The sequence below is a fragment of the Halichoeres trimaculatus genome, unplaced genomic scaffold, assembly GCF_033239565.1.
Source record: "Halichoeres trimaculatus isolate MK-OKI-2021-1 unplaced genomic scaffold, fHalTri1.1 fHalTri1_scaffold_21, whole genome shotgun sequence".
NCBI lineage: Eukaryota > Metazoa > Chordata > Actinopteri > Labriformes > Labridae > Halichoeres > Halichoeres trimaculatus.
In genome coordinates, this window is record NW_027437199.1 from 10,686,466 (window position 1) to 10,709,010 (window position 22,545).

At 39.2% G+C, this 22,545-nt stretch overlaps 3 protein-coding genes across 7 annotated transcripts; 2 read left to right on the forward strand and 1 right to left on the reverse strand.

Annotated features, from left to right (window-relative positions):
* Positions 1 to 253: 253 nt before the first annotated feature.
* recql (RecQ helicase-like) lies at positions 254 to 10,722 on the reverse strand. Of its 3 annotated transcripts, none has more exons than XR_012600116.1 (16): positions 10,594 to 10,722; positions 9,991 to 10,077; positions 9,020 to 9,265; positions 8,748 to 8,927; positions 8,558 to 8,664; positions 7,848 to 8,046; positions 7,575 to 7,741; positions 7,417 to 7,498; positions 7,187 to 7,335; positions 6,690 to 6,807; positions 6,256 to 6,394; positions 6,051 to 6,142; positions 5,489 to 5,705; positions 5,174 to 5,303; positions 4,376 to 4,528; positions 3,183 to 3,322 (listed from the first exon to the last, which is right to left on the reverse strand). XR_012600116.1 is itself a non-coding variant. In XM_074698535.1 (16 exons), exons 2-15 carry the CDS (start codon positions 10,013 to 10,015, stop codon positions 4,445 to 4,447), a joined length of 1,935 nt encoding a protein of 644 aa, XP_074554636.1. In that variant the 5' UTR covers positions 10,016 to 10,077; positions 10,594 to 10,722; the 3' UTR covers positions 3,183 to 3,322; positions 4,410 to 4,444. The 3 variants fall into 3 exon arrangements, 2 of the variants coding, with proteins under 2 accessions (XP_074554635.1, XP_074554636.1); XM_074698535.1 differs by having other exon boundaries at positions 4,410 to 4,528; XM_074698534.1 differs by lacking the exon at positions 4,376 to 4,528 and having other exon boundaries at positions 254 to 3,322.
* A 715-nt stretch (positions 10,723 to 11,437) lies between these two features.
* On the forward strand, positions 11,438 to 18,417 carry golt1ba (golgi transport 1Ba). 2 transcript variants are annotated; one of them, XM_074698845.1, is made up of 6 exons: positions 11,438 to 11,612; positions 12,750 to 12,841; positions 13,063 to 13,241; positions 13,498 to 13,579; positions 13,964 to 13,998; positions 16,345 to 18,417. In XM_074698845.1, exons 1-5 carry the CDS (start codon positions 11,588 to 11,590, stop codon positions 13,970 to 13,972), a joined length of 387 nt encoding a protein of 128 aa, XP_074554946.1. In that variant the 5' UTR covers positions 11,438 to 11,587; the 3' UTR covers positions 13,973 to 13,998; positions 16,345 to 18,417. The 2 variants fall into 2 exon arrangements, with proteins under 2 accessions (XP_074554946.1, XP_074554945.1); XM_074698844.1 differs by lacking the exon at positions 13,964 to 13,998.
* Positions 18,418 to 19,802: 1,385 nt separating this feature from the next.
* On the forward strand, positions 19,803 to 22,412 carry spx (spexin hormone). 2 transcript variants are annotated; one of them, XM_074698612.1, is made up of 6 exons: positions 19,803 to 19,848; positions 20,179 to 20,262; positions 20,345 to 20,402; positions 20,698 to 20,760; positions 21,805 to 21,891; positions 22,282 to 22,412. In XM_074698612.1, exons 1-6 carry the CDS (start codon positions 19,843 to 19,845, stop codon positions 22,344 to 22,346), a joined length of 363 nt encoding a protein of 120 aa, XP_074554713.1. In that variant the 5' UTR covers positions 19,803 to 19,842; the 3' UTR covers positions 22,347 to 22,412. The 2 variants fall into 2 exon arrangements, with proteins under 2 accessions (XP_074554713.1, XP_074554715.1); XM_074698614.1 differs by lacking the exon at positions 20,698 to 20,760.
* Positions 22,413 to 22,545: the final 133 nt, after the last annotated feature.

Here is a 22,545-nt window from a genome sequence, read left to right on the forward strand (position 1 = left end):
TATTGCTGCCTGTACTGAAATGTGAACTCTCAAGGCAAAACATGATAGGATGGCCAACAAGACAGCTCCTGCACTTGATTTGTAATAAGTCAATTTGAAATAGAAAAATAGTATTCCAGGTTGGTATTTGAAATTTCTTTTCAATATAAAAAAGAAGACCCAACAGATAAAAAATATACATTTTATTTACAGCATTTGCTTTCGCCTTACAAACTCTCCACAAGGTGTTCGGTAAAATAGAAAGAAAATGAAATGGACAAAATTATGCACAGAGAAACATGTGGCTACGTGAGGGAAAGCATCTTGTGTCATTTATTGTTGTGAAACCACATGTAGGAAAAATGTGTTCTCACCAGATACCATGAAAAGCATTAACATTTTCAACAAATTAAATTTAAAATCTAAAATATTAAGATCATTGAATGTGTGTTTAGTATGGAAAGCACACTTTTATTGCTGCCTGTATTGAAATGTGAACTCTCAAGGCAAAACATGGCAGGATGGCCTGCAAGACATAGCACCTGCACTTGATTTGTAATAAGTCATATTATAATAGAAAAATAATATTTCAGGAGAAAATCTTCTCTACATGCTGTCTGTAACCTTTTTTAATTCATCTTCTTTGATTTGAAAAATAAACTGGGATTTACCTTAATAAAAAGCTAAGGTAAGACAGTCTCCAAACTACTTTTTATTCACTTTACCAGAGATAAATTCCATCCATTACTGGAGAGGAACTTGTGCAAACATTGTTGCTTCCATCACTAATGATGAAACATTATCTACTGAGAGAGTTGTTTATAAGTTTCAGATTTGAAGAGTGTTACTTAACACACTAAGTGTGTGTTTCCTCCTGAGCTCCACATGATTCTCTCTCAGTCAACCACCTCATTAGTTATTCATTGGAAGCTGTGTCACCGCCTACACTGAACTAAACACAGTGTGCATCATACAATGTGTAAATAACAATGTGTGTGTTACATTCTGTGTGAAGAAGTGATACAGGAAGAGGAAAGTAATTAGACACAAAAAAAAAGTGCTGGGTGCTGATATGCATGAACTGACTAATACTCTGTGATTATGGATATTTATGGAAATAAGATGATGGGGGATAAATTTAATAAAAGTTGTGTGTGTTTACAGCAGACAGCAGCCTCTAGTTATCATCACAAGGGTGACTTCTATTCCTGAGAGAGCAGGAAAAAGTTTCAGCAGAGACCAGAGGGCTGCTTGACCTCAAAAACCAGACTGATCCACAGATCGAGACACAAAAAGAGTCAGAGAAAAGGATGGAAACAGGAGACAAGGAGAGGACAGGATTACAGGAGGCCAGCAGAAGTAGGAGAGAAGAAAAGACTTGAGGTGACTTGATTAGGAATCTCAGCAAGACAAGAAAGAGAGGGGCAAAGGAGAGGAAACAGGAGACAAAAGTAGATATGAGGAGGATGGTGCACTTCTATAAGGCAACAAGGTGACAAGAAGAGAGAGGAAGTGAAGTAGAAAGGAGACAGGATGGAGAAGACAGGAGTCGTGTAAAGGACACTGTAGTTGGAAGAGGAAAGCAAAGGGGACACATTGAGGAAAGGATTTAAGGAGACAAGGAGTGGAAAAGTGGAAACAGGAAAAAAGAAGTTCAGGGGAGGAAATGAAACAAGGAGAAAGAAGAATGAGGAGGCAACAAGAAGGAACGGGGAAAAGGAGAAGGGGGAAAAAGGGAGGTGAGGTAGAAAGGAGATGATCAGAGGACAGAAGGGGGGAAAGGAGGAAAGTTGAAAGTGAGATCAGGAGAGAGGGGAAAGGAAAAAAGTGAGGAAAGAGGTGAAAGAAGGAGAGATCAACTTTAAGTTGTGAGATGTTTTTTTTTTTTTTCATGTTGTGCACTTTTTCCCCGACTCGTTCCCCTCCACCAGTTCAGCTCTCGACTCTCGCTGTTATCAGAGTTTAGGAGCAGTTAGCCTTGTAATGAACTCAGTTATCAGAGATTTATCAGGATGAACAGAAAAGCTCGTCCACACGCCTGCCTCACTGTGAGCTCTCACTAATTAGCAATCATAGAGGTTACGACACAATCCAAACTACTACTGCAGATTAAACCGTCAGAGGGGATTATATCTGAAATAATCCTCACATGTTGGGGAAAAAAGGAGAGCTTTTGTTGAATGTCTTGTAAGATCTTTGGGCTCCCTGGAGAGGATGAGGAGGCAGGTGGGTTGCAGTAACACACATCTGACAGATGGTGGTGCTGCAGACTAACACTGACAGACAGAACAGACAGAGCTGCAAACAAAGTACTCATGTTATGATCCAATAACACATCCTTTTACCACAAATATTAACCACAGCCTTAATTTTGTATTCATCCTCTGCAAAAATAGACACAAGGAACCATGTGGTAGGGATAAAAACTCCTCAATGGATGATTCAATGTGAGTGCTAATCCTTCTTTTCAAAGTTTAAGTATCTTGTGTTTAAAGAAAAAAATCTAAGCAACAGTATACCAGCAAGTTAAAAACTCCTCTCCTTAAAGAAAAAGTCATCTAAAACCTGTTGCAGGTATTTATTTGAGGACAGATTTCTATTTACAACAAAAAACATCTTTTTTTATAGAAAAAAACAACTCATAATCTTTGAAAGTGTAAATATGTCCCGATGAACACACGTGTAGATTAACTCATCATCTGTGAATCAGCTTCCGTCTCCCGCTGACTCGAGTCCACAGGCTTCGGGCTGTCTGAGCTATCGTCACACTGCGAGGCAGACGCAAGCTCCTTAGAGGCTCCCTGATGCATGCCAGAACCCCAGTCTCTGCAGGCTGCCCCAGGTACTCATGGGAAATGTAGTTGATCCTCCTGAGCTGTTTGCTGTAGTAGTTCCTGAGGTTGCAGAGCTCCTCTGCTGCACTCTCAGAGATGAAGGAGCCCTGCGACGGAGAGCTGGGCACCGTTTTGGTTGCTGAGTCTCTGCCTGCTCCTGCTGCGGGGTCTGTATGGGGCTTCCTACGCGCTCTCTGAGGGGTGGTGGATTTACGTTTGGAGTTCACAGGTTTTGAGGGTGTTTTCTGGTCATTACAGTTGTCTATAATATTAATGTCAACCTCGATGGCATGATGAAGTTCAGCGAATCTCCCATCATCCTCTTCACAACTGTCCTCTAATTGTTCTCTCACTTTCTCGGTCTTCTTACTCGCCTTTGAGACTGGTTTGAAGTCTCTTTTCCTGTAGAGGTTCCTCTGTTCTTTGAAAAGTTTCTGTTTGGGCTGTGGGGAGCAGCTGTTGTCCATGTTAACAGGGGCTGAGATCTCCTCATTTGGGTCAGCAGCTTCCTGTAACCGTGAAAATGAGAGTCAGGGAATGACAGAGGATCATCATTGTGCTAAAAGTAAAAGGACGGGATTAGAAGGAGAAACAAGCCAGTCCAATCATAGTATTCAGAAGTCATTCTCTTAAAAACATACAGTAACAAACAGCTTGGCCATCGTCTGTATGAAGTGAGTGAGAGCAGGTTGGTGATGTTGAAATGTTAGTGACAGTCAGTGGCAGCATGCTCTTGAGTGTGGACATTGGCACCAGAGGCTGTGATGAACAGGCTTGGGTGATTAAAATGTCAGAACTCTGTCAGTTATCAAGGCATCAAATTTATGGAGTAGAGACACACTACCTGGTGTGTAAAGACTTTTATTTTACTCCTAAAAGACTGTTATTTGTAACCCACTCTGCCCTTCTGAACTCATGCACCCTGATATTACAACACTAGAGCTTTAGGGTTTTCAGTTTACAAAAATTTTGGAAGCTGTCTTTAACACATAACCATGACTCCTGTAAAAAAACATATCTAACCTTAGGTTAAGGTAAGATGACACACCAGCCAACTTTAGGCCACTTTAAGCAATGTAAACCCTTATAACTTTCCCAAAAAATATCAAAAATACTTTATATTTAAAATCTGATTATCTTTATATGTATGTTGCTAACTTCAGCTGGCATGCCAGAGTTGACTAAAGGGAAATGGTGCCATCAACAGCCAGTTGTTGCCAGAAGAGTCAAAGGGAAATAGTCAGTCTTTTTTGGAAGCTTTTTTCTTAAATGATTTTGGAAAAAAGTAAAGCTGTTCCCTGACACTAAATCCCTCACATTTACGGTTACAACTTCAGGATTCTGTTTTGAAAGCATCCATCATCAATGCAAATAATTCCAAGACAAGAGGTTACATCCCACAAATGTATTGCTTCAAAAACAGCCTTTTGTGGTGCTGAACTGTCCTTTTATCACCCAAGCCTGCTGATTAGTAATGTTAAAGATGCACCACATTCAGGCCCCAGTGAACAGGCACTTTGATCTAAAGCATGAAGCCAAAGTGAGGACAGATTTGTGCTTACAGAAAGAAACAGAGTAAAGAATGGTGGACTGTACTTTGTCAGCTCCTCCTCTGCTCAGGGTGTGGGGGGTTAGGGGAGGCCTGTCTTGGCTTTCTTGGACACAGGGGCGTCTCCAGCACTCTGAATTGATTTCTTTTTCTCTTTGGTTTTCACCTGCAGGTCATTAACAACAGGCTTTACCTGAGAGGGCTCAGACACCGTCAAGGAGGGGAGACTAGAGGGACACTTGGGTCATAGACGACAGAATCCTCAGATCAGCCTCAGATCAATGCGATCGATACTCTAAACTGAGCTGACCTTTTCTAACATTATACTTACTGTGAAATGATTGGAAAGCTTTGGCTAAAATTAATGTCTAGATTAAATTGCATTGAGCAGCAATGATCTATAGTCAATCTATGATTTACATGTTAATGAACTAATCATTGTCAGTAGATGTGTAATAGTGGTGTGAAGGTTAGTGGCATTTTTTTAGGGATTTAAAATCTTAATCAAAAAGAAAGACTGTTTTGACCCACAGATTGATAAAAGTCACAACATTTAGCTTTTACTCAGACTTACCTCCATGAAAACACTCAGTAAAAGTGTGAACATTTTTAAAATACGACACGTCAGACACGTCATTGGAAGAAGAAGAAACGGTTAGAAAACTTCACAAAGAGCAGAAACGACTGAGGAAACATCACAAAAACACAGGAGATCAAAGGATTTTGATTTACAGTGAGGAGAAAAATACAGAGAATGAATAAGATTAAACAATGAAGCATTATAGAGCAGTTTGTGGAAGCATTCACTCACCACAGCAGATTTAGCCCCCGTTTGTTTCATCACCATGCTGACTGTGTGAGTCTGACTCTTCAGCAGAGGAGCTTTACGACCCAGCTTCAGGTAGAAATATGTCATGTAGGGAGTGAAGCTGAAATCCTCCCTGAAATCAACACACAGGGACAGTTCACACACCTGTCACAGAGACTTACCTGTCTCAATTTATTATTGTGGGGGGACTATTTTATCTATTTCAATTTGTGTAGAGCTGAGAGTAATATTGACCAGCAAGAGCTACATTTTCACATAAATGTACGTAAACAACAAAGTCCAGGCACGTTCCCTGACCTGAGGTATCCCTGCAGCAGCAGCCTCACCACCACAGCTTCAGCCTGCAGGCGGGACAGAGTGGTGACCTGGATCATCTTCCTGCGTTTGGCCGGACCCTTCCCTGTCCACGCCTCCACCAGCTTCAGAGGAGTCATCTTCTCGTCCATCGACTCCGCCACCTCCAAGATCTGCACCACCTCCCGGGCATGCTGGGTAATATCCACCGTGCTGGAATCTGCAGAGGTGGAGGTACTTCTATTCCTACTATACTTTTCAAACTTTTTTAAGTAACCCTGGTACAAGATATCAAAACTACAAAAACTAAAAAAAACTTTTAGAAATGTTTGGCAAAGAAAATGATTGATTGATAGATGACTTTGCATTTTGAAGGAATTTAGCGTATAATTTTCTAGCAGCAAAATCTCCCCAAGTAGTCTGGTGAAATAATAGATGCTACATCATTTTTAGAAATATATAATTCCTACTTTTGTCAATTTGGTTAGTTGTGTGCCATACAGCTTTCTGGGGAGGAGTGCTGGATTTTTCCAGAGCAAAAATATGAAATGAGTGATCTTATTACCTTTAGCATGGCGGCAGGTGTCACACATCTGGTTGCATCCTTCATCATCCCAAACCTCATCAAAATGAACCGCCATGAGAGAGCGCCGACACCTGCAAGCAGAAAAACATGACACAACAAACAAGAGCTTAAGCTATCATCGATCATAGTTTGTAAATAACTCAGAATGTGTTAATGTGTGTGTGAGTGTGTACGAGAGAGACACCTGTCTACGTTCTGACAGTACTCAACCATCTTTAGCAGCTTCTGCTGGCCGACATTTTCCATCACTACCATGGTGCTGATCCTGAAGATGTCAGCGAAACCAAAGTAGACGATGCAGTCAGCTGGACGGTCATCTCGACCTGCAGAGTATGAATTTGTGTTAAGAGTTTTTGGAAGGGTGCTGTGAAAATTTGCAGTTGCTAAATTAATTGGATAAAATTTGACCAAATTGTTACTGAAAACCTGAAGCTCATTTTATCAGAACTTAAAATGTAGAAAACCTTTTTTTTTCAGTTGTAACAGAACCATTTTAACACAAACTAACTCTAAAAATTAATGTTACAGTACTGTTACATTTTCTAAGACAGTTTTCATGTTGAGTAAAAACTAAAACTGTTTTAAAATCTTGTCATGAAATCGCTGAATCTGGTGTACCTGCTCGTCCGCTCTCCTGGTAATAGTTCTCGATGGACTTGCTGATGGTGTGATGGATGACGAACCTGACATCAGGCTTATCTATGCCCATTCCAAACGCCACAGTGGCGACCACCACCTACAGGACACAACAAGGCAGCAAAACACGAAAGGGGGACTCCAGTATCTGTAGATTTTTTTGTGTTGACACATATTTTGAATAATTGTGATTTTTTTTAAACCTGAACTTATATCCAGCATATCTGAAGGTTAGTTGACTGTGTAATAATAAAGCTCTTTGTCCTTTGATTGTTGAACTTACACAACAGGTTGTTTTTCTGCGTCATTTTGCAGACCATTTTCCAGCAAAAGTTAAAAAAATGCAAATGCAATATGAGTAATCTTGTATTTATCTGCATTTGGATTAATGAATATCAGATTTGTTTAAAATCAGCTGTGTTCAAACATGTGGATCCTGCATATCGGCTGATCAGTGATCAGATGTAACATCTTCATACCTGGATCTTGTTGGAGGTCCACTTGCGGTGAACGCGGGACTTGTCGCCAGGATCCATGTTAGCATGATAAGGGTAGGCCAGGATGTCTCTGTTCTGCAGTTCAGACGACACAGACTCTGCATCCTTCTGAGAAAACACGTACACGATCCCTGCAGGACAAGTTCACTGTGTCACACCTAAAAAGCAGTTATGTACATTAACTTCCATGCAATGCACTCTGTCTGTTTTACCTGATTGGTCTTTGTATCTGCTCTTGATCAAAGAAGCGATGTCACTGATGGATGCATCATTGTTGGGGTCTTTCACACGAACCTAAAAGAACAGACTGTCAGTGTGGCTACAGCATCAACTGAAACGTTTTCTGACTTTTTTGTGCATTTAGTACCACCTCGTAGTAAAGATTGGTCCTGTTGAAGGACGCGGTGATGGTGATTGGCTTCTGCACACACAGGATCTTCTCACAGTCCTTGAGGACGCTGCTGGTAGCCGTCGCAGTGAGACCAAGCAGCGGGACTTCAGGAAACTGTCTCTTCAGGATGCCCAGCAGTTTATAATCTGCACAGGAAATATAAATACATATCAAGTCTGAACCTTCAGTTTGAGTGCTCCTAAAAGAACTACATCTCCCACAGACGACCCCACATCACGCTGTTTCTTTCACCTGGTCTGAAGTCGTGCCCCCACTGGCTGCAGCAGTGAACCTCGTCTATGGCGATGCGGCTCAGCAGGTTTGCTTTGTAAGATTTCTCCAAACGAGACATGAGCAGCTTGCTTTTGGCGATCTTTTCTGGAGTCACGTACACCAGCTTGAAGGGAGACTTAGGGTCTGTCATGCCAGCCATGACGGTCTTAGCATGCTCCTAAAAATAAATGTACATGTTTAGTTGTATCTCATGTTTTTCATCAAAAAAATCTTACAAAATATTAGACTTCAGGAAATATTCTTATCCTATTTTTACATATTTGTCAGGGACTCCATTGAGGCACATTAAAGTGAACTTCTGCTAACTGTCGTGCATTACAAAGAAAAACAATTTGAGGATTTTGACAAATATTTTTCCGTAGATGAGACACAAAAAGCAAGCATGCACCCAAAAGTCCTCAAGTGAATACACAAACTTTAACATACAAGGCAGTCTAGACTAACTCAAGCAAGCAAGCAAATAAAAAATGGAAGTACCAGAATGCAAAGGGGCAAGTTGGGTCACGTAAGATTATTTAAAGATTGTTACTTACACTTAAAATCTGCACAAGTTTAGTTTGAACATTCAGTTGTTGCTTCATATTCATGGTCAAAATACAGGAAAGAATAATACCCCTCTTTGACCTCCAATAAAAAAGTTAAAAAGTGTGAAGTTTGTCTGTTGCTACCTTGCTACTAGAAGCATTCAGCATTGCTGCAGACACATCGATGGACTTCAGGTACATGGTCTGGTCCTCCATCAGAGACACCAGCGGAGTGACAACCAGGGTGAAACCTGCAAACAAAAAAATTAACATGTAAGAGTTGTTTGAGCAGAAGTGATGTAAGGACAACAGTTCATACATCACTGGTTTCTACCCTTTGAGCAGACTGCAGGCAGCTGGTAGCAGAGGCTTTTCCCCCGTCCTGTGGGCATCACTAAGAACAGATCCCTGCCTGACAGGCTCAGGTTCATAGCTCTCAGCTGGAGCGGTCTAAACTTGGTAAGACAAAATGACTCCTTCAGGTGCTGCTCCAGTTCTTTGGACCATGGGAAATCTAAATCAATCAAAACTCAAAGTATTAAACACAAAATCTCAGTAACACCAATTGACCAACTTTGAGACTATTCCTTTATGCATTTAAAGTACCCGTCTCATCGTAGCGCTGTAACTCCTGCTTGCTCATATGTGGCTCAGCCTTGGATGACTTTGAGGATAGGGAGGATGAGGAAGATGAGGAGGATGAGGGCTGAGCAGCATCACAGGCGTCCTCCAGCTTCTGCAGCAGAGAATTCTTCTTGGCTGTCAGCTCTGCCTGTTTCTGTAGCAACTCGGAGATCTCAAGCTCCACCACCTCCAGCTCCGCCTCAACCGAGTCCAGCTGTGCCTGAACATCTGATATAAAACACAAACACACCAGGGTTTGCTGCTAATCAAAGGAATCACTCTGATAAGAAAGAAACTACTTCTGAGGGACTTAGTGGCAGGAATAACAAGGCTGAAACATATTATAGTTAAAAAAAGTTTGATTTTGTAACTCAATAGATCCTAGGAAAACAACGTTCATACTGTTCCTGTAGTTAACTGTTAGACCATAAAAGCAGCCGATCACAAAACAAGAGAGACTCTACATAATACTTAAAAAATCAGCAGGTTACAAGTAATTTAAATATTAATTTTAGCCCCTTTGGCATCCAGTACTTTGGATCAAGCTGGAAAATAAAACTTGCAACAAGCCTGTAGATTATGTATCTAAATAAACAATAGAGAAAGTCTTGTTTTCAGCATCTTAATGGGCTGACATAGGAGGAGACAGCCAGGTCTCACACCTGCACAGGTACTAATCCTCCAAGGGTCACACCTCCTCAGCTAATGATCTCACTCCTTCTATTCAAACCTCTCCGGTGTCCCTTGGGCACAGTGTTATCCGTCATTAGACCCCTATGAAACCATCATCCTAACAAAACAACTCCAGCACATCCTCAAACGCTGTTTTCGACTCAGTAGTGGAGGTCATTGGAGGAGTTTTTTCGTACTATTTTTAGATTAAAAAATGTACTTGTGGATTAAAATAAAAAATATAAAAAACTTTTTATTTTTTCTTGAAAGAGCACACTCACCATTTAAACTACTTTCACCATCCATGTTTCTGAGAGTGATATCCTCAGGATGAAGCCAAACTACAGACTGTCAGAGATGCTGATTCCCTAAAATATGGGAAAACACATTTAGGATGAAAGTTAAAAATAAGAACAGGAAAAGAAAAAAATATCTAGCCATTAACATTGATTTAACATCCATATTCAGCCTCTTTAATCACTGGCAACGTTTGTTTAGTGAGACGCAAACAGGAAAGGGGCCACACAAGCCTCCTCTAATTCAGTGTAACCTAAAACTGAAAGATAACTTTGGATAAGAGATTCTTTTCAGTTCTACTCACAGTAAAAGTCACTCACATTGAGCTAACAAAGCTAACGCTCTGAACCTGTTTCCTTCATTAAGTAGCAACATGCACCTGTTAGCTATTAGCTTGCTGGTGAACATCAAAAGCAGAGCCAGCACACTGAAGCATCCTGTTTGGCTTGACTTAACCCTACACTTTTACCCTGGCCAACAACAGGAGTTAAAAGTACTGGTAGAAATCCCCCTCTATGCAGCTGGCTTGGCTTAGACAAAACGGAAGGAACAAAAGTTTGACAAAGGTCGAATCAAAAATGACTAACCATCCAGAAACTCCGTCCAGCCTCGTCTTGTTGCTGAATCCACTTCACGGTTGCCATAAGAGACAGCTCGAGCCGCCAGAGCACACTGAAGCGGGGTCGGAGGTGAGAAGTTCAGTGGCTAGTAAACCCTGGGTTATGTCTTCTAGGTTGCCTGCACATCACGCCTTGCTCTCCGCGATTAAGCCCTCACTAACAGTGGCTCTTATTCATGCCTCAATAGTGATAAAGTAAATATATTTGGACGCCAATTACACAAAAGAGGTGTCAAGCTCAAGAAAACAACCGTTATTGGTTATTAGGTTCACTATATTGCAGCCTGAGAAGCGTAAATCAGGGCACACGACATGAGTAGTGATTGTGATGCGTTCATGACAACTACATGTTCAGCACACAATTTATGATATTAAGGCAAATTTATCAAAACAATTTCCATTTTTAGCAGCTTTCAAATCAAAAACATTGAAATGGTATGAGAAGAATTTATATTCCTGTGTCACTTCTAATAAAGAATTTATGTTGTTTTTTATCTAAAGTTGATTATATTAGTTTTTTATGTATACTTATAGTTTCATTTTTTGTTTGACTGTTTCTATTTGGTTTTATTGTTTGCTTTTTATTACTTATATGAAGTGCTTAAAAAAGCATAAGGAACCTTATGATCATTATCATCACGCTAACAAAAGACAAATGCCTATTTTTTTTTTACCTGTTCTTGAGGTATTACTCGGGAAAGAAAGCGAAACAATACCGGATTAATTATACTTTTCCCTCTCGCACTTTTTGCTGATAGCTTTGAAGCTGTAACGTACTATTTACCGTGAACGCCACGCACTACTGTTCCGGAAGATGACATCGCGAGAAGGTGTGTTTCCGGAAGACGTGGCTGTTGCTGCAGTGGCAGCTGTCATCCAAATTACTAATAGAGGGGAGCTAAAACAGTTACTGTTCTAATTTCTTTATTTCCTTTTATGTGATTTATTCATTCGGCGTCAAGATGATATCCCTGACGGACTCTCAAAGTAAGACTGTTTGTATTTTCACGCCTGACGGTTGTCTCTGCTCTTTCTGTTACACCGGCTCCATCTGAACTGCAGAATGCTAACAGCACTTAGCATCTGTGGATAGGAAAGTTAGCTTTAATTTTATCTCATCATGTGTAGTTAACTCCGAACTCCAGCTTAAAAATCTTACAGCTAATTATCTGCTTTTCTAATGTCAGTCTCTAAATCTAATCCAGTGTGCATTTAGGTCTTAAATCTCGACGCTTTTTTTGTTGTATCAAATAGAAAGTAAAAAACGGAGATAATAAGAATACATAGCATATTAAGTCAGATACAAATGTACTCATATATATACTGTCCTGGAATTAAAGTGTTAGATTACTTTATAAACTGCTTTCTTTATGTCATCTCTTTTACACGAAGTAACTATGAAAAGGTTCGAGTATGAACACCTGCTGAAGCATCCTAAAACCAAAGTCCATAATTGTGCACATAAGATTACATACCCTTGCAGAAGTTGGATAATGTTGGTATTTTTTGGAGATATGACTGATAATGCAGTACAGCTCTTTTTTTTTTCTTTTTTTTTTACATAGAAACAGTGGTCTTTACAATATTACTTACTTAAATGACACTGAAACATTCTCAAAGATGAAGTGTTACTCCCACATAACTGACATTTTCTTTCACAATTGACAGAAAGTATACATTTGTTGATTTGGTTACTTCCTCCACCCAAGAAATAACTCCTCTCAGAATCAGTTCATTGTTTTTTTTGTTTGTTTTTTTTTTTTGTTTTTTTGCAGTTCTATGTATATCACACCGTGTGTATAAGTAAAATGCAGTGCAAATTCTCTAAAGTATTACAAGAAAAAGAAAGAAAGAAAGAAAGAAAGAATCATTTTTCCAAAGAGTAAATATGTTACAATTTGTGGGTGTGGATATTTGCATTAGAATTGTGAAATATAGATGAAGACTTGCTTTGTGTTAAATATGACCATCTGAGAAAAACAATCATTCTATCTTTATTTTGTGAATCTATTGTGTTTGAAGTGGCCTTGTTCAACACTGTACATTTTGCTTTCTGTTTTTTTTCCAAAGTGAACACTAAATGATGTACATGAAAAGTTAAATTTGTGTTAATGTGTCTTGCAGAGATTGGAATGGGATTAACAGGCTTCGGCGTGTTTTTCCTCTTCTTCGGGATGATCCTGTTCTTCGACAAAGCTCTCCTGGCTATTGGAAATGTGAGTGTTCTGGTTAATCTCACAGATGTTATCTATGACGCTGAGAAAGTATACAGGTGCAACCTTTTCCCTCCATACCTACTCATGGTAAAACGGATATGCATTTCAGTCTTAACTCAGGCATGAAAGAACTCAGCTCACTTACTTGGAGATTTAAACACAGGCACAGCGCTTTAAAACAAGAATGAGAAAATAATAATCCCACCAATCTTTCCCTGCAGATCCTATTTGTTGCTGGACTTGCCTTTGTTATTGGGCTGGAGAGGACTTTCCGTTTCTTCTTCCAGAAGCACAAAATGAAGGCCACCAGCTTCTTCCTGGGAGGTGTGTTTGTGGTGCTGATTGGTTGGCCCATCATTGGAGTCGTGCTGGAGGTCTACGGCTTTTTCCTCCTGTTCAGGTACGAGGCAATGGCAGAGGTACAAGATGAAAAAGACACAGCCGACTGACAGCTCATGTGCTGCATTTATGAGCATTATGTCAGGGCAGCTGTGTGACAGATTCTACCTTGTTTTGTAAAAGTACATATGAAAAACTTATATTCACCCTTCTGACATCTTTCAAAAGATGCATCGCAGTATTTTTAGTGGATGTTAGATCTGTTCAAACTCTACTTGTCTTTCCCCTCCCTCATGCTCCTCTCCTGTCACATTCAGGGGTTTCTTCCCAGTCGTCGTTGGCTTTATTCGAAGAATACCTGTCCTGGGCTCCATCCTAAACCTTCCCTTCATCAGTGCAGTAAGTCCAACACAGCACTGCAGCTGCAGCATCTTTGTTTCTTTGTTTACACACAGCATGGCTCTCCTTCTTGGTTGTTTTTCACCCTGTTCAAACAGCACAACAGATTAACCAAATGACCACTAAGCTCTTTTACATTACCATTTTTGAATAACACAATCAGAGAGAATATAAAGATTGATTAATATAATGGTACAGTTCAAAATCTGGTTGGATATTTTAGGGTCTTGTGCCTGTCACAAATACGCATAAATCTCACTGTTAAACCAAAGTTAGCAGATACACAGTTAGCACTGTGGCCGATGAGCATGCTCCGTTCATGCTGTTGTGTGGGAAGCTTTGTGTTGAGGTGAATGTCTCTTTGTCTTTGTGTTTTTACTGAAGCCTTCGTAAGGCTCTGAGGACAATCAGCAGTCGTGGTCAGTCACTGCCGATTTTCCCTTGCATGCTAACGTCCTTAACATGCTTTATGATTTTCATTTAACAAAAATTTCATGACAAAGGCAAAATCGTATATATACCTATTATTTTTAAGACAGATTTTTTAACATGTAACATCATTCCTCTTTGACTTTAAAGGCACACACTACAGGAAAAAACTCTGACCTGATCAGAAATCACACAAAACACATTCAAACAAACCAACTAGGTAATCATTGATCCATTAGCGACCAAGCTACAAAATGATATTTCTTAAAAAATACCATAGGTACTTTTTCCTTCTTTATATGTCATGTAACAACAGTTTTTGTCAATAGATCATGATATGTTCATAATAAAGATGTAAAGTACCAGCAAACTAACGTATCTGTTAACGTGGGATGAATCCAGAAAACACACCTGCTGTTCCTGTTCATCACCACAGGTGTCACTAAAGTAAACACAAAGTAGATATTAGAGATTTCCACTTTAATGCTTTAAAAAAAGACCCACATCAGCTGTTTAGTCTGCTGTCACCTTAAGGCTACCTACCCCTAAAGCCCCTCCCCTCTGATTGGCCAGCCTTCTGAAGACCTGTTAGGGGCTCCATCCCAAACTGCCCCCTATACACTCTCCTTATGCACTAACCCTCTGTTTGCACGTTCTTACGGAGGGTACGCCACATTGAGGGTCGTCCCAAACCACGTAGCGCGGAAGAGGAGTGGATGAATGGATGCACATTTTGGACGACTTTAACAGAAGGTGCAACAGTAAAATGGAGGAGGAAACAACATATAAATATGTATGGTTTAAAAAGTTACATGAAACAAGCAAATCTTACTCTATGATGATGTTTGGTTTGATTTGATCGTGCAGCCCTGGCACCCACAGTTGGCAGCATTCATCCATTTGTTTGATTGGAAATGTCTGATGCTAACAGCATTAAAGGAAATGTAGGATCACTCAAAATTATTTGAAGTATAATAAATCTCCTGTCATTTAAAAAAGAAAAAACCAGACAGCTGGTGCGGCTCCAAAATTGCAATGATTCTCATTTTACACACACAGGAGGCAGGGGAGCAAGTATTTGCCCTATCCCAATGAAATTCATTCAGCATCATTTTTGAAACATGCAGCTTTTATCAGTGCAGCGATCCTAGCTACTCACTCAGCATAACAGCCATAGACAGGGAGCATCCTTCTGTTGCCATGGTGACAAGGTTTTGTGTTTTTCGATGAAGTAGAGAGGGCCTCCAATTCCTGTCCATCATATTTATACCCTCCCCCTTTAATTAAAGTGCCCTCCACAGCCACAAGTATGACTTCATTTGGAGTGACACTGGGTAGTGAAGTGGTAGTGTGTAGAGCGAGGTTTGGGATTAAGCCAGAGGCTCCTCTAGCGTGTCATGACCCAGTGAGAAGATCCTTATGTGATGATGGCATCATTTCAGCAAGTCTTGTAAAAATCTCATCAGGGGTGGGAGAAAAAACTGAAAATTGATATATCAGGATATTTTTGTTTGACAATATCAATATCAGGATTCTTTATCAAAAAATCTTAAAAAAAAAAAATTCAGATATTTAATTCCAGTCCTTGTTTATAAACTGGACTGAAAAATTGAATTGTGAGATTAGCATATCGTCCCAGCCCTAGATCTCAAGCTGTTTTTTAGAATGTTTTGAGCTTTTCCAACAGATGTAGGAATTTCACCAACATTTATCTGTTTGAAAATCTGCAAGTGTTTAGTATGAAAATCCACTTTGTTTCTTTATCTCTGTGTTTGAAAATATTTGGATACACAACACCTCATCTTTAATTTATGACTCAACAATACTTCAATAAATTGTTTTAGTTTATTGACATACATTTCATTTGACTTTAAATGTGGAGGGTCATATGATATTGATCATTTGTAAAAACTCACCTAAATGACCTCACTCTCAACAGAATTATCAATAAACACATTTGCAGACTCAATTAATAGTTAGAATGGTAAAATTACAAACTTTTGATTTATGCTCCTGAAATGAAACTTAAATTTACTGTCAAATTTACATTTCTGCAAATTTGAAATGCTTACGAAACTATAGTTTATTAACATATCAAAATGAGCTGAAGTATCTCTTTTTTGTCCTGGTCTCCTGTGGTGTGTCCCTGTAAGTCATGCATGCTTTCCATTATTAACTATTTCCTGATCACAGGCGGCCATGCTGTCATCAGTTTAATTCACACTAACAGCATCTCATTTGTACTTCACATGTCCGTACGTCTGATCATTCTGTAGACGCAAGAGAAGCTACAACATCCAGACAACACCTAACACACTCTCCCTTTTCTCTTTCAGTACGTGGACAAAGTGGGTGAGAGCAACACGATGGTATAACAGAGACTCTTTGTACCCAGAGGAGCTGTGTGAGAGCAGCAGGTTTTACAAAACAAAGTCCCATCAGCTGATTTCAAGCAGCTACCTGTTCAACCCCCCCACTCCTTTAGCAGGCAGAGACTGCTTCCTGTCTGTGATTTCACTGCTAAGCGCCACCAATCAAAGGTTCATCAGAGCGACGCACCACCAGTCTGTTACTACAAGGTGGAGTCACTGAGGTCACCACAATAAATACTCCCAGCTCTATTGATCCCACTCACCATCGAGTGCATCTGGCATGAAAATGGAGGATAGAGGACTCCACCTCTACGTGACTTTCTTCCTCTGAGGAACAGACAGAAATGGATCAACAAGCGTTGAAGAAGTGGAGCCATGGTTTGCCATATTGTCACATTTCTGTGCCTGTGCTTTAAATTTATTTGGACTAAAGCTTTTTAGGTCCAGCATTTTGTGTCTCTGCAGTAATCCTGTGATGCTTTATTTCTTTTTGTCTTGCGGCTATTTAAACACCAAGTGTGGCTATCGTTACTTTTTTTCCTTTCTGTTACGTCATTTCCTGTTACGGTCTGCTAAAGAAAACTTCAGTATAAATTATTCTTAAACTGACAAGTGCTTAACTTTATGTATATTGAGATTCTTTGGGATTTTACTGGTATTTGTTACTACCACTGTTAGAGTTTGGTTGCACAAAGAGGAGGCTACATCACCAGGGCCCAATTGTTCAAAAGTAATGTTTTTAAGTTATTAAATTAGAGATCTGGATCGAATCTTGAGGAGTCCAAAAGGGTTTAGATAACTGTTATTAAACAACCACGATGATCCTAATCCCAACAAAGGGCTAGATTCTGGATTTTTGGATCTAAATTTAAGAAAACCTGTTGACTGAAACTTTAAAGTGACAGAATTTAAGAACTTAAAGTATTTTGTCTACATAGATATTTAATCTGACAGCTACAAAACCAAATATGGAGTATTCCATGCAAAGCAGCTGTTGTTCTTAAGTTTGTGAGGATACGGCGCCCCCTGTGGACAATGTATGTAGCACAAAGTCCCATTAAGAACTCTGTTAATCCTTCGCTATCTTAAAAATGCATCTAATCCAGTTAATCTTAAAAAACCTGGACAGAAGTATGATGGATTACCTGATCCAGATCACTCTAAAAAAAAGCATATATCTTTTGAACGACCGGCTTCTGGGTCAAATTAGTCGAGACAAGCTAACTCGCTATAGCTAGCAAACTGCTGTAACTGATGAGCACACTGCTACAAGGCTAACTAGCCAAAAACTCTTTGAGCTAGCTTGTGTGCTAGTTGTCCGTAACAAGCATTTATGTTGTTTAACCAGACTACAGTGCCATCTCAGTCAGTGGCCAAATGTGGTATTGCAGCAAAAAGTTACCCTGTGTCCCAAAAATTATTTTCTCCATAAAGGACCATTTAAATATACTTCTTTTAAAGTAATGACTCTTTTCTAAAAGTCTTGGTTGAGAATTGTTTGTTTTATGGAGGTTGTCATTGTAAAACGTCACACAAATGGAGAAGCGATCCCAAGGTTTGACATACTGTAATTTTCTTAAGGAATGTAAAAAATTATCTCCTGTAAGTTAACTTTTTTATCAAAAATATTTAAAGTGGAGAACAAACACTCCTGAACACTACCAAACCATAGAACATAAAAAGTTTCATGAATTTGTGGAACTACAGACTTTTTTTTTTCTATTTAGCATTATTTTCTTCGGTTAGTTCTTTACCTGTGTGGGCTTCAGCTTTCTACCCTTCGTTCTTCATTCAGTGCCCTTAAACAAAATGTTCAGATTGAACTGTTGTTTGTTTTTTGTTTCTTTTTGTTTGTTTCTTTTTGGAAAAAAAAGACTATCTTACAGACATCAGCCAACTAGAGAACTGAAAAATGAATCCTCCTGCTGTGGCTTTTTTTCTTCAGAGCATCCAGATAAAACTGGAGTTACCTGTGAAACGACAATGTTTTCTTGTATGGCACTTTTGTAAATATACTTAAAATTTAGCTTTGTATCTACCAGCTATGGTTTTTCTGGTCTTTATTTTTGTCTGGTCTTTGAATCTTCACATACACTGGATATGAGATACCTACATCCAAATACACTTACATATTTATATGACTTTAAAAGGGGGAAATTTAGAAGCTAGAAGTTTAAAAATATTGATTACCTCTCGTATTTTTTATCTTAGGTGGTCATGATGTAATTCCTTGTTGTAAATGTGCATTGTCACTCCAGTATTGCCTTTTTTTACTGCGGTTAAACAATCGATAAGTATTGGTATGAGATGTTTCATATAAAAGAACAGTGGTCCAAGAATAGATCCATGAGGAACGCCACAAATGAAAGAAACCAAGAAAGGTTTACAACAGTTAAGAAAACGGAGAGATCAATCCAAATGAGAACCACCTAAATCTAACAGACCCTGAACTATGCAGCAACCTGAATCAGCTGTTACAGGAAGGTCATTGCTGACATCCAAAGGGCCAGTACACATAACGCTCTTAACTTGATTCCTTGGACCTTTTCTGCTGCCCGATTCACTATGTGTGAAAAGCATTCATGCTGGTGAATTTGCTGCTCCTGACTTATCTCAAGAATTTTCTCCATCGCTCCTCTGACTGTGCTGGCAGAACCAGCTTTGACAGTCAAATATGTAAACACCTATACCTAGGAGGAATCTGACCCTTCTTCAACTGAAACAGCAACATTTTTATTCTAGTTTGACAAATACAGGTTTAAAATAAAATAAATCAAAGGTTTTTTTGTCAGCTGTTAAGCATCCTCTGCTATCAACTTAAATTAAAGTTATTTTTGTCCAGTTATAGGATTTTCTGGGACATAACTTTCTGTCTTCCTGTGTAGGCCTGAACCCTTCACCTCAGTGTTTCTAATAACCGTTTCTCTCATTCCCTCAGTCTGCTGTCTTCTCTGTTAGTTAATGATATCCGTGTAGTTCCATTTATTATCTGAAGTGTGGCCTTTTGATTCATAAAATCCAGCTCTCATCTCTCCGCGTTCTGCTCCAGTGAGCACGGTGCAAACATATCAATAATCCCACAGGGCGGGAAATATTACCACTTACATCCACAGGCAGTGACACAGCCGGACCATGGTTTTACAACCAGGGCCTGGAGCTCCAACATGAGTCATAAAACTCCACCAAGGAGCAGAAAGTGCTTATGGCAGCTGTTTTAATTCAGAAATATTTACAGTTGACTCTGCTACTCAATGAATGAAGCGGTATTGATCCGTGACTCGGTTCATTCAGCTTTTTACACGCCTCCGATCCATCAAATTGGCGTGACCTATGGCTGCAGGAGCGCGAGCTCGGAGAAATCCCCGCCCTGGAGGATATAAATACATGAGGAGAGATCCCAGCCCTGAATTGTTTCCTCTCATCCTCTCTGCAGGATACCAGAAGCACAGCATCTCTGGCACCATGAAGGTAAACACACCGCGTAAAGTTTTTGTTACTCTAATCTGCCTGAAGATTTTCCCTTTTAAAGAAACCGTTTCATGTTGAATTATTTAGAAATTTTAGGAGGGGGAAAATCTTTAAATGCATGACCTAAAAAGTTTTGTGTACATTTTTTTTTTATGTTGATAAATGCGTCTTTGTTTAATTTGAGAAGTAATTTTTGGTTTAGAGGCGCATACCCTGCGCGTAATCCTCCCATTACGCACAGCGACGCTCGTGCCAGATTACTCTAAGAGTGTTGCAAGATTCATAACTGTAAATCAAAAGTTTGATCACATTCATCTTTTGCTCCCACAGGGTTTAAAGACGATCACTATCACTTATGTACTCACCCTTTTACTGCTAGCATCGTTTATCTCACAGTCATGGAGCGCGCCAAAGGTAAGGCAGAATTTTTCTATTGGTTTTAATAACTGAAGGAGCAGATTATGAAATGTCAATTTTAACTCTTTCTTCGTTTCAGGGTTCTTTCCAGAGGAGAAACTGGACCCCGCAGGCGATGCTGTATCTGAAGGGCACTCGTATGTACCTGATTTTTAGAAGTTTACACTAATTCATAACCATTCTACTATGTGAAATTGTATAAACTCATATAACTTTATTAGTGCCAGTCAATCAGGTTCATATCTATGTGACTAGAGAGTAATACCAGAATAGTTGTTATTGTGTGTGTAGAGAGCCCTGATGAAGGCCCCTGTGCCAAAAAGTTGCTTTTTTCCAGCAGATTTCAAACACACATAGCCATAGACACCAAAATCCCCACAAACAGAACAGTGAAAGATGCAAAACAAGTATTTTTTTCTAATTTTCTTCCAGAGGGACGCAGGTTCATCTCAGAGGACCGAAAAGAAGGAGACGTCTATGACACATTACACTTGGGTACTTGTTACAAACATGCAAACATTATACAAACATTACCACAGGAAAAAAAACAACAACTTTTGCGCTCTTTACATTCTGTTAGTCTTAATTTTAAAGGAATGATTAGAAAAAAAAACTTTCCAGAACTGATCATAGTAGGAGTCAGCCGAGGCCTGCAGTGAAAACAACTATTTATGTTTGGTTTGTTTACTCTCAGAGATAATCTGTGTTGGGTCTTTCCCCTCATTGGTAATCCAAATTTAGGATTTGTTACCAAACAGAGATCACTAATGTTAAGAGCCTGTTACTTTCCAGAAATAATCCACTTGGTGTTTGAACTGAATCAACTTTTCTGTCAGAGATAATCTGTTTTGTGTTTAATCTTTGATAGAGTTAGTTCATGTCTGATGATTTAAAATCTGTTTAGTGATTGTTCCCTATTTGGCATAATATAAATTAGGTGTTTATTCATTGTCAGAGGTAATGTGTGTATTGTGTTTAGCTACTTTTCAGGAAAAAAATGTATTTTTAACAGAGTTTAATTATTACAGAGATGCCTGTTTTTCCCCGTAAGAGATAATCTGCTCAAGTTACCTTGTAGAGATGTTTTCTTGTTTGTTTTACATTGGTGCTAACCTGTGTTCGTACCCTGTCAGAGATAATCTGAGATTAGTGCAGGTTCCCTGTCAGGGTTTAAGTATGTTTGATTTTCATCCGTGTCAGAGATTATTACCTGCAGAAAGAAGATGTTTGACCCTGTCGAGGATGAACTGTATTTTTAGTTGGTTTACTCAGAAGAAATAGTTCTGTAATTGTCCTGTCCATGTCAGATTAACCTGTTTTCAGAAGTAATCTGTGCTCAGTAAATACTCCCCGTCAGGGATGAAATGTTTGTTTCCTCCCTGGTGAATAGAAATCCTTGTTGGGGTTTTATCACCTGTAGAAATAATCTGTTTGTTGCTCATCTCCTCTCATAGGTTACATGTTTTTTCACCTGCAGATGTGATCATTTTTGTTTTTTTCTCACCTGGAGTTTAATCTGTGTTTTGTTCTCCCTGTCAGAAACCCGAAGTCAGAACACTGAGAAGCTCAGCGTGGATCAAGCAGCTACTGTCCTGCTCAACTTCCTGCAGCAAGCCCGAGAGGGAGGTGAGAGAAACATCAGCACACATCAGCCTTCAACAAGGATTTATCTGAATTTCTTGGCTGTTTGTGTTAATGTGTTTTTTATTTTTTGTTATATAATTTGATAAATTTCTAAATAAAGACTTTATGATACCATTACTTGGTATCAGGGAGCTGCATTTGTAGAAATGTCCTTTCATTTTATTTCTTTATTTCTCAAATTAAATTTTGGGTTACATATGTTAAAGGTGATATTCTGATTCTGGTAGAATTGGACAGGAAGCTGAAACAGGATTACATCCAGCCAGCTTTTTTTTTTTATTCTAGGGATTGATTGAAAACATTTGTGTCCTTATAACTCAGCTATACCTTCAAATCGTAATTTAATACTTCTGTTTTCTCTTGGTTCTCCAGCCGATGAAAACCCAGATGACATGTATTTCCAAGAGCTGCCGGTGTGGAAGAGAGAGTACTTCTGATCAGCTTTTGTTTGTTTGTACAGCTGTTGTAGGCGAGGGAGCTGCTTTTAATATTTGTTCTCTAAGTCCGTCAAAAATGTGATGTTTTAATAAAAAGTTTGAATTCATATTGCCATTGGTCTTTATTTGGTTGGGCTTTAACATTTCTCTGCTGTCAAGTGAATTAAAGAATATGTCTAAAGTAGAGTTTTACTGGAGG

What these genes read in the sequence shown, in the direction of transcription:
- recql (XM_074698534.1), bottom strand. Translation starts at nt 10,015, where the DNA reads ATGGATGGTGAAAGTAGTTTAAATG. An exon ending in CAGATACAAAGACCAATCAG is followed by an intron (nt 7,336 to 7,416) that starts GTAAAACAGACA and finishes CTTGTCCTGCAG; the next exon opens with GGATCGTGTACGTGTTTTCT. An exon ending in CACCTGCCGCCATGCTAAAG is followed by an intron (nt 5,706 to 6,050) that starts GTAATAAGATCA and finishes CCACCTCTGCAG; the next exon opens with ATTCCAGCACGGTGGATATT.
- golt1ba (XM_074698844.1), top strand. Translation starts at nt 11,588, where the DNA reads ATGATATCCCTGACGGACTCTCAAA. An exon ending in ATCCCTGACGGACTCTCAAA is followed by an intron (nt 11,613 to 12,749) that starts GTAAGACTGTTT and finishes TGTGTCTTGCAG; the next exon opens with AGATTGGAATGGGATTAACA. An exon ending in GGCTTTTTCCTCCTGTTCAG is followed by an intron (nt 13,242 to 13,497) that starts GTACGAGGCAAT and finishes TGTCACATTCAG; the next exon opens with GGGTTTCTTCCCAGTCGTCG.
- spx (XM_074698612.1), top strand. An exon ending in AGTCATGGAGCGCGCCAAAG is followed by an intron (nt 20,263 to 20,344) that starts GTAAGGCAGAAT and finishes TCTTCGTTTCAG; the next exon opens with GGTTCTTTCCAGAGGAGAAA. An exon ending in CTATGACACATTACACTTGG is followed by an intron (nt 20,761 to 21,804) that starts GTACTTGTTACA and finishes TCTCCCTGTCAG; the next exon opens with AAACCCGAAGTCAGAACACT.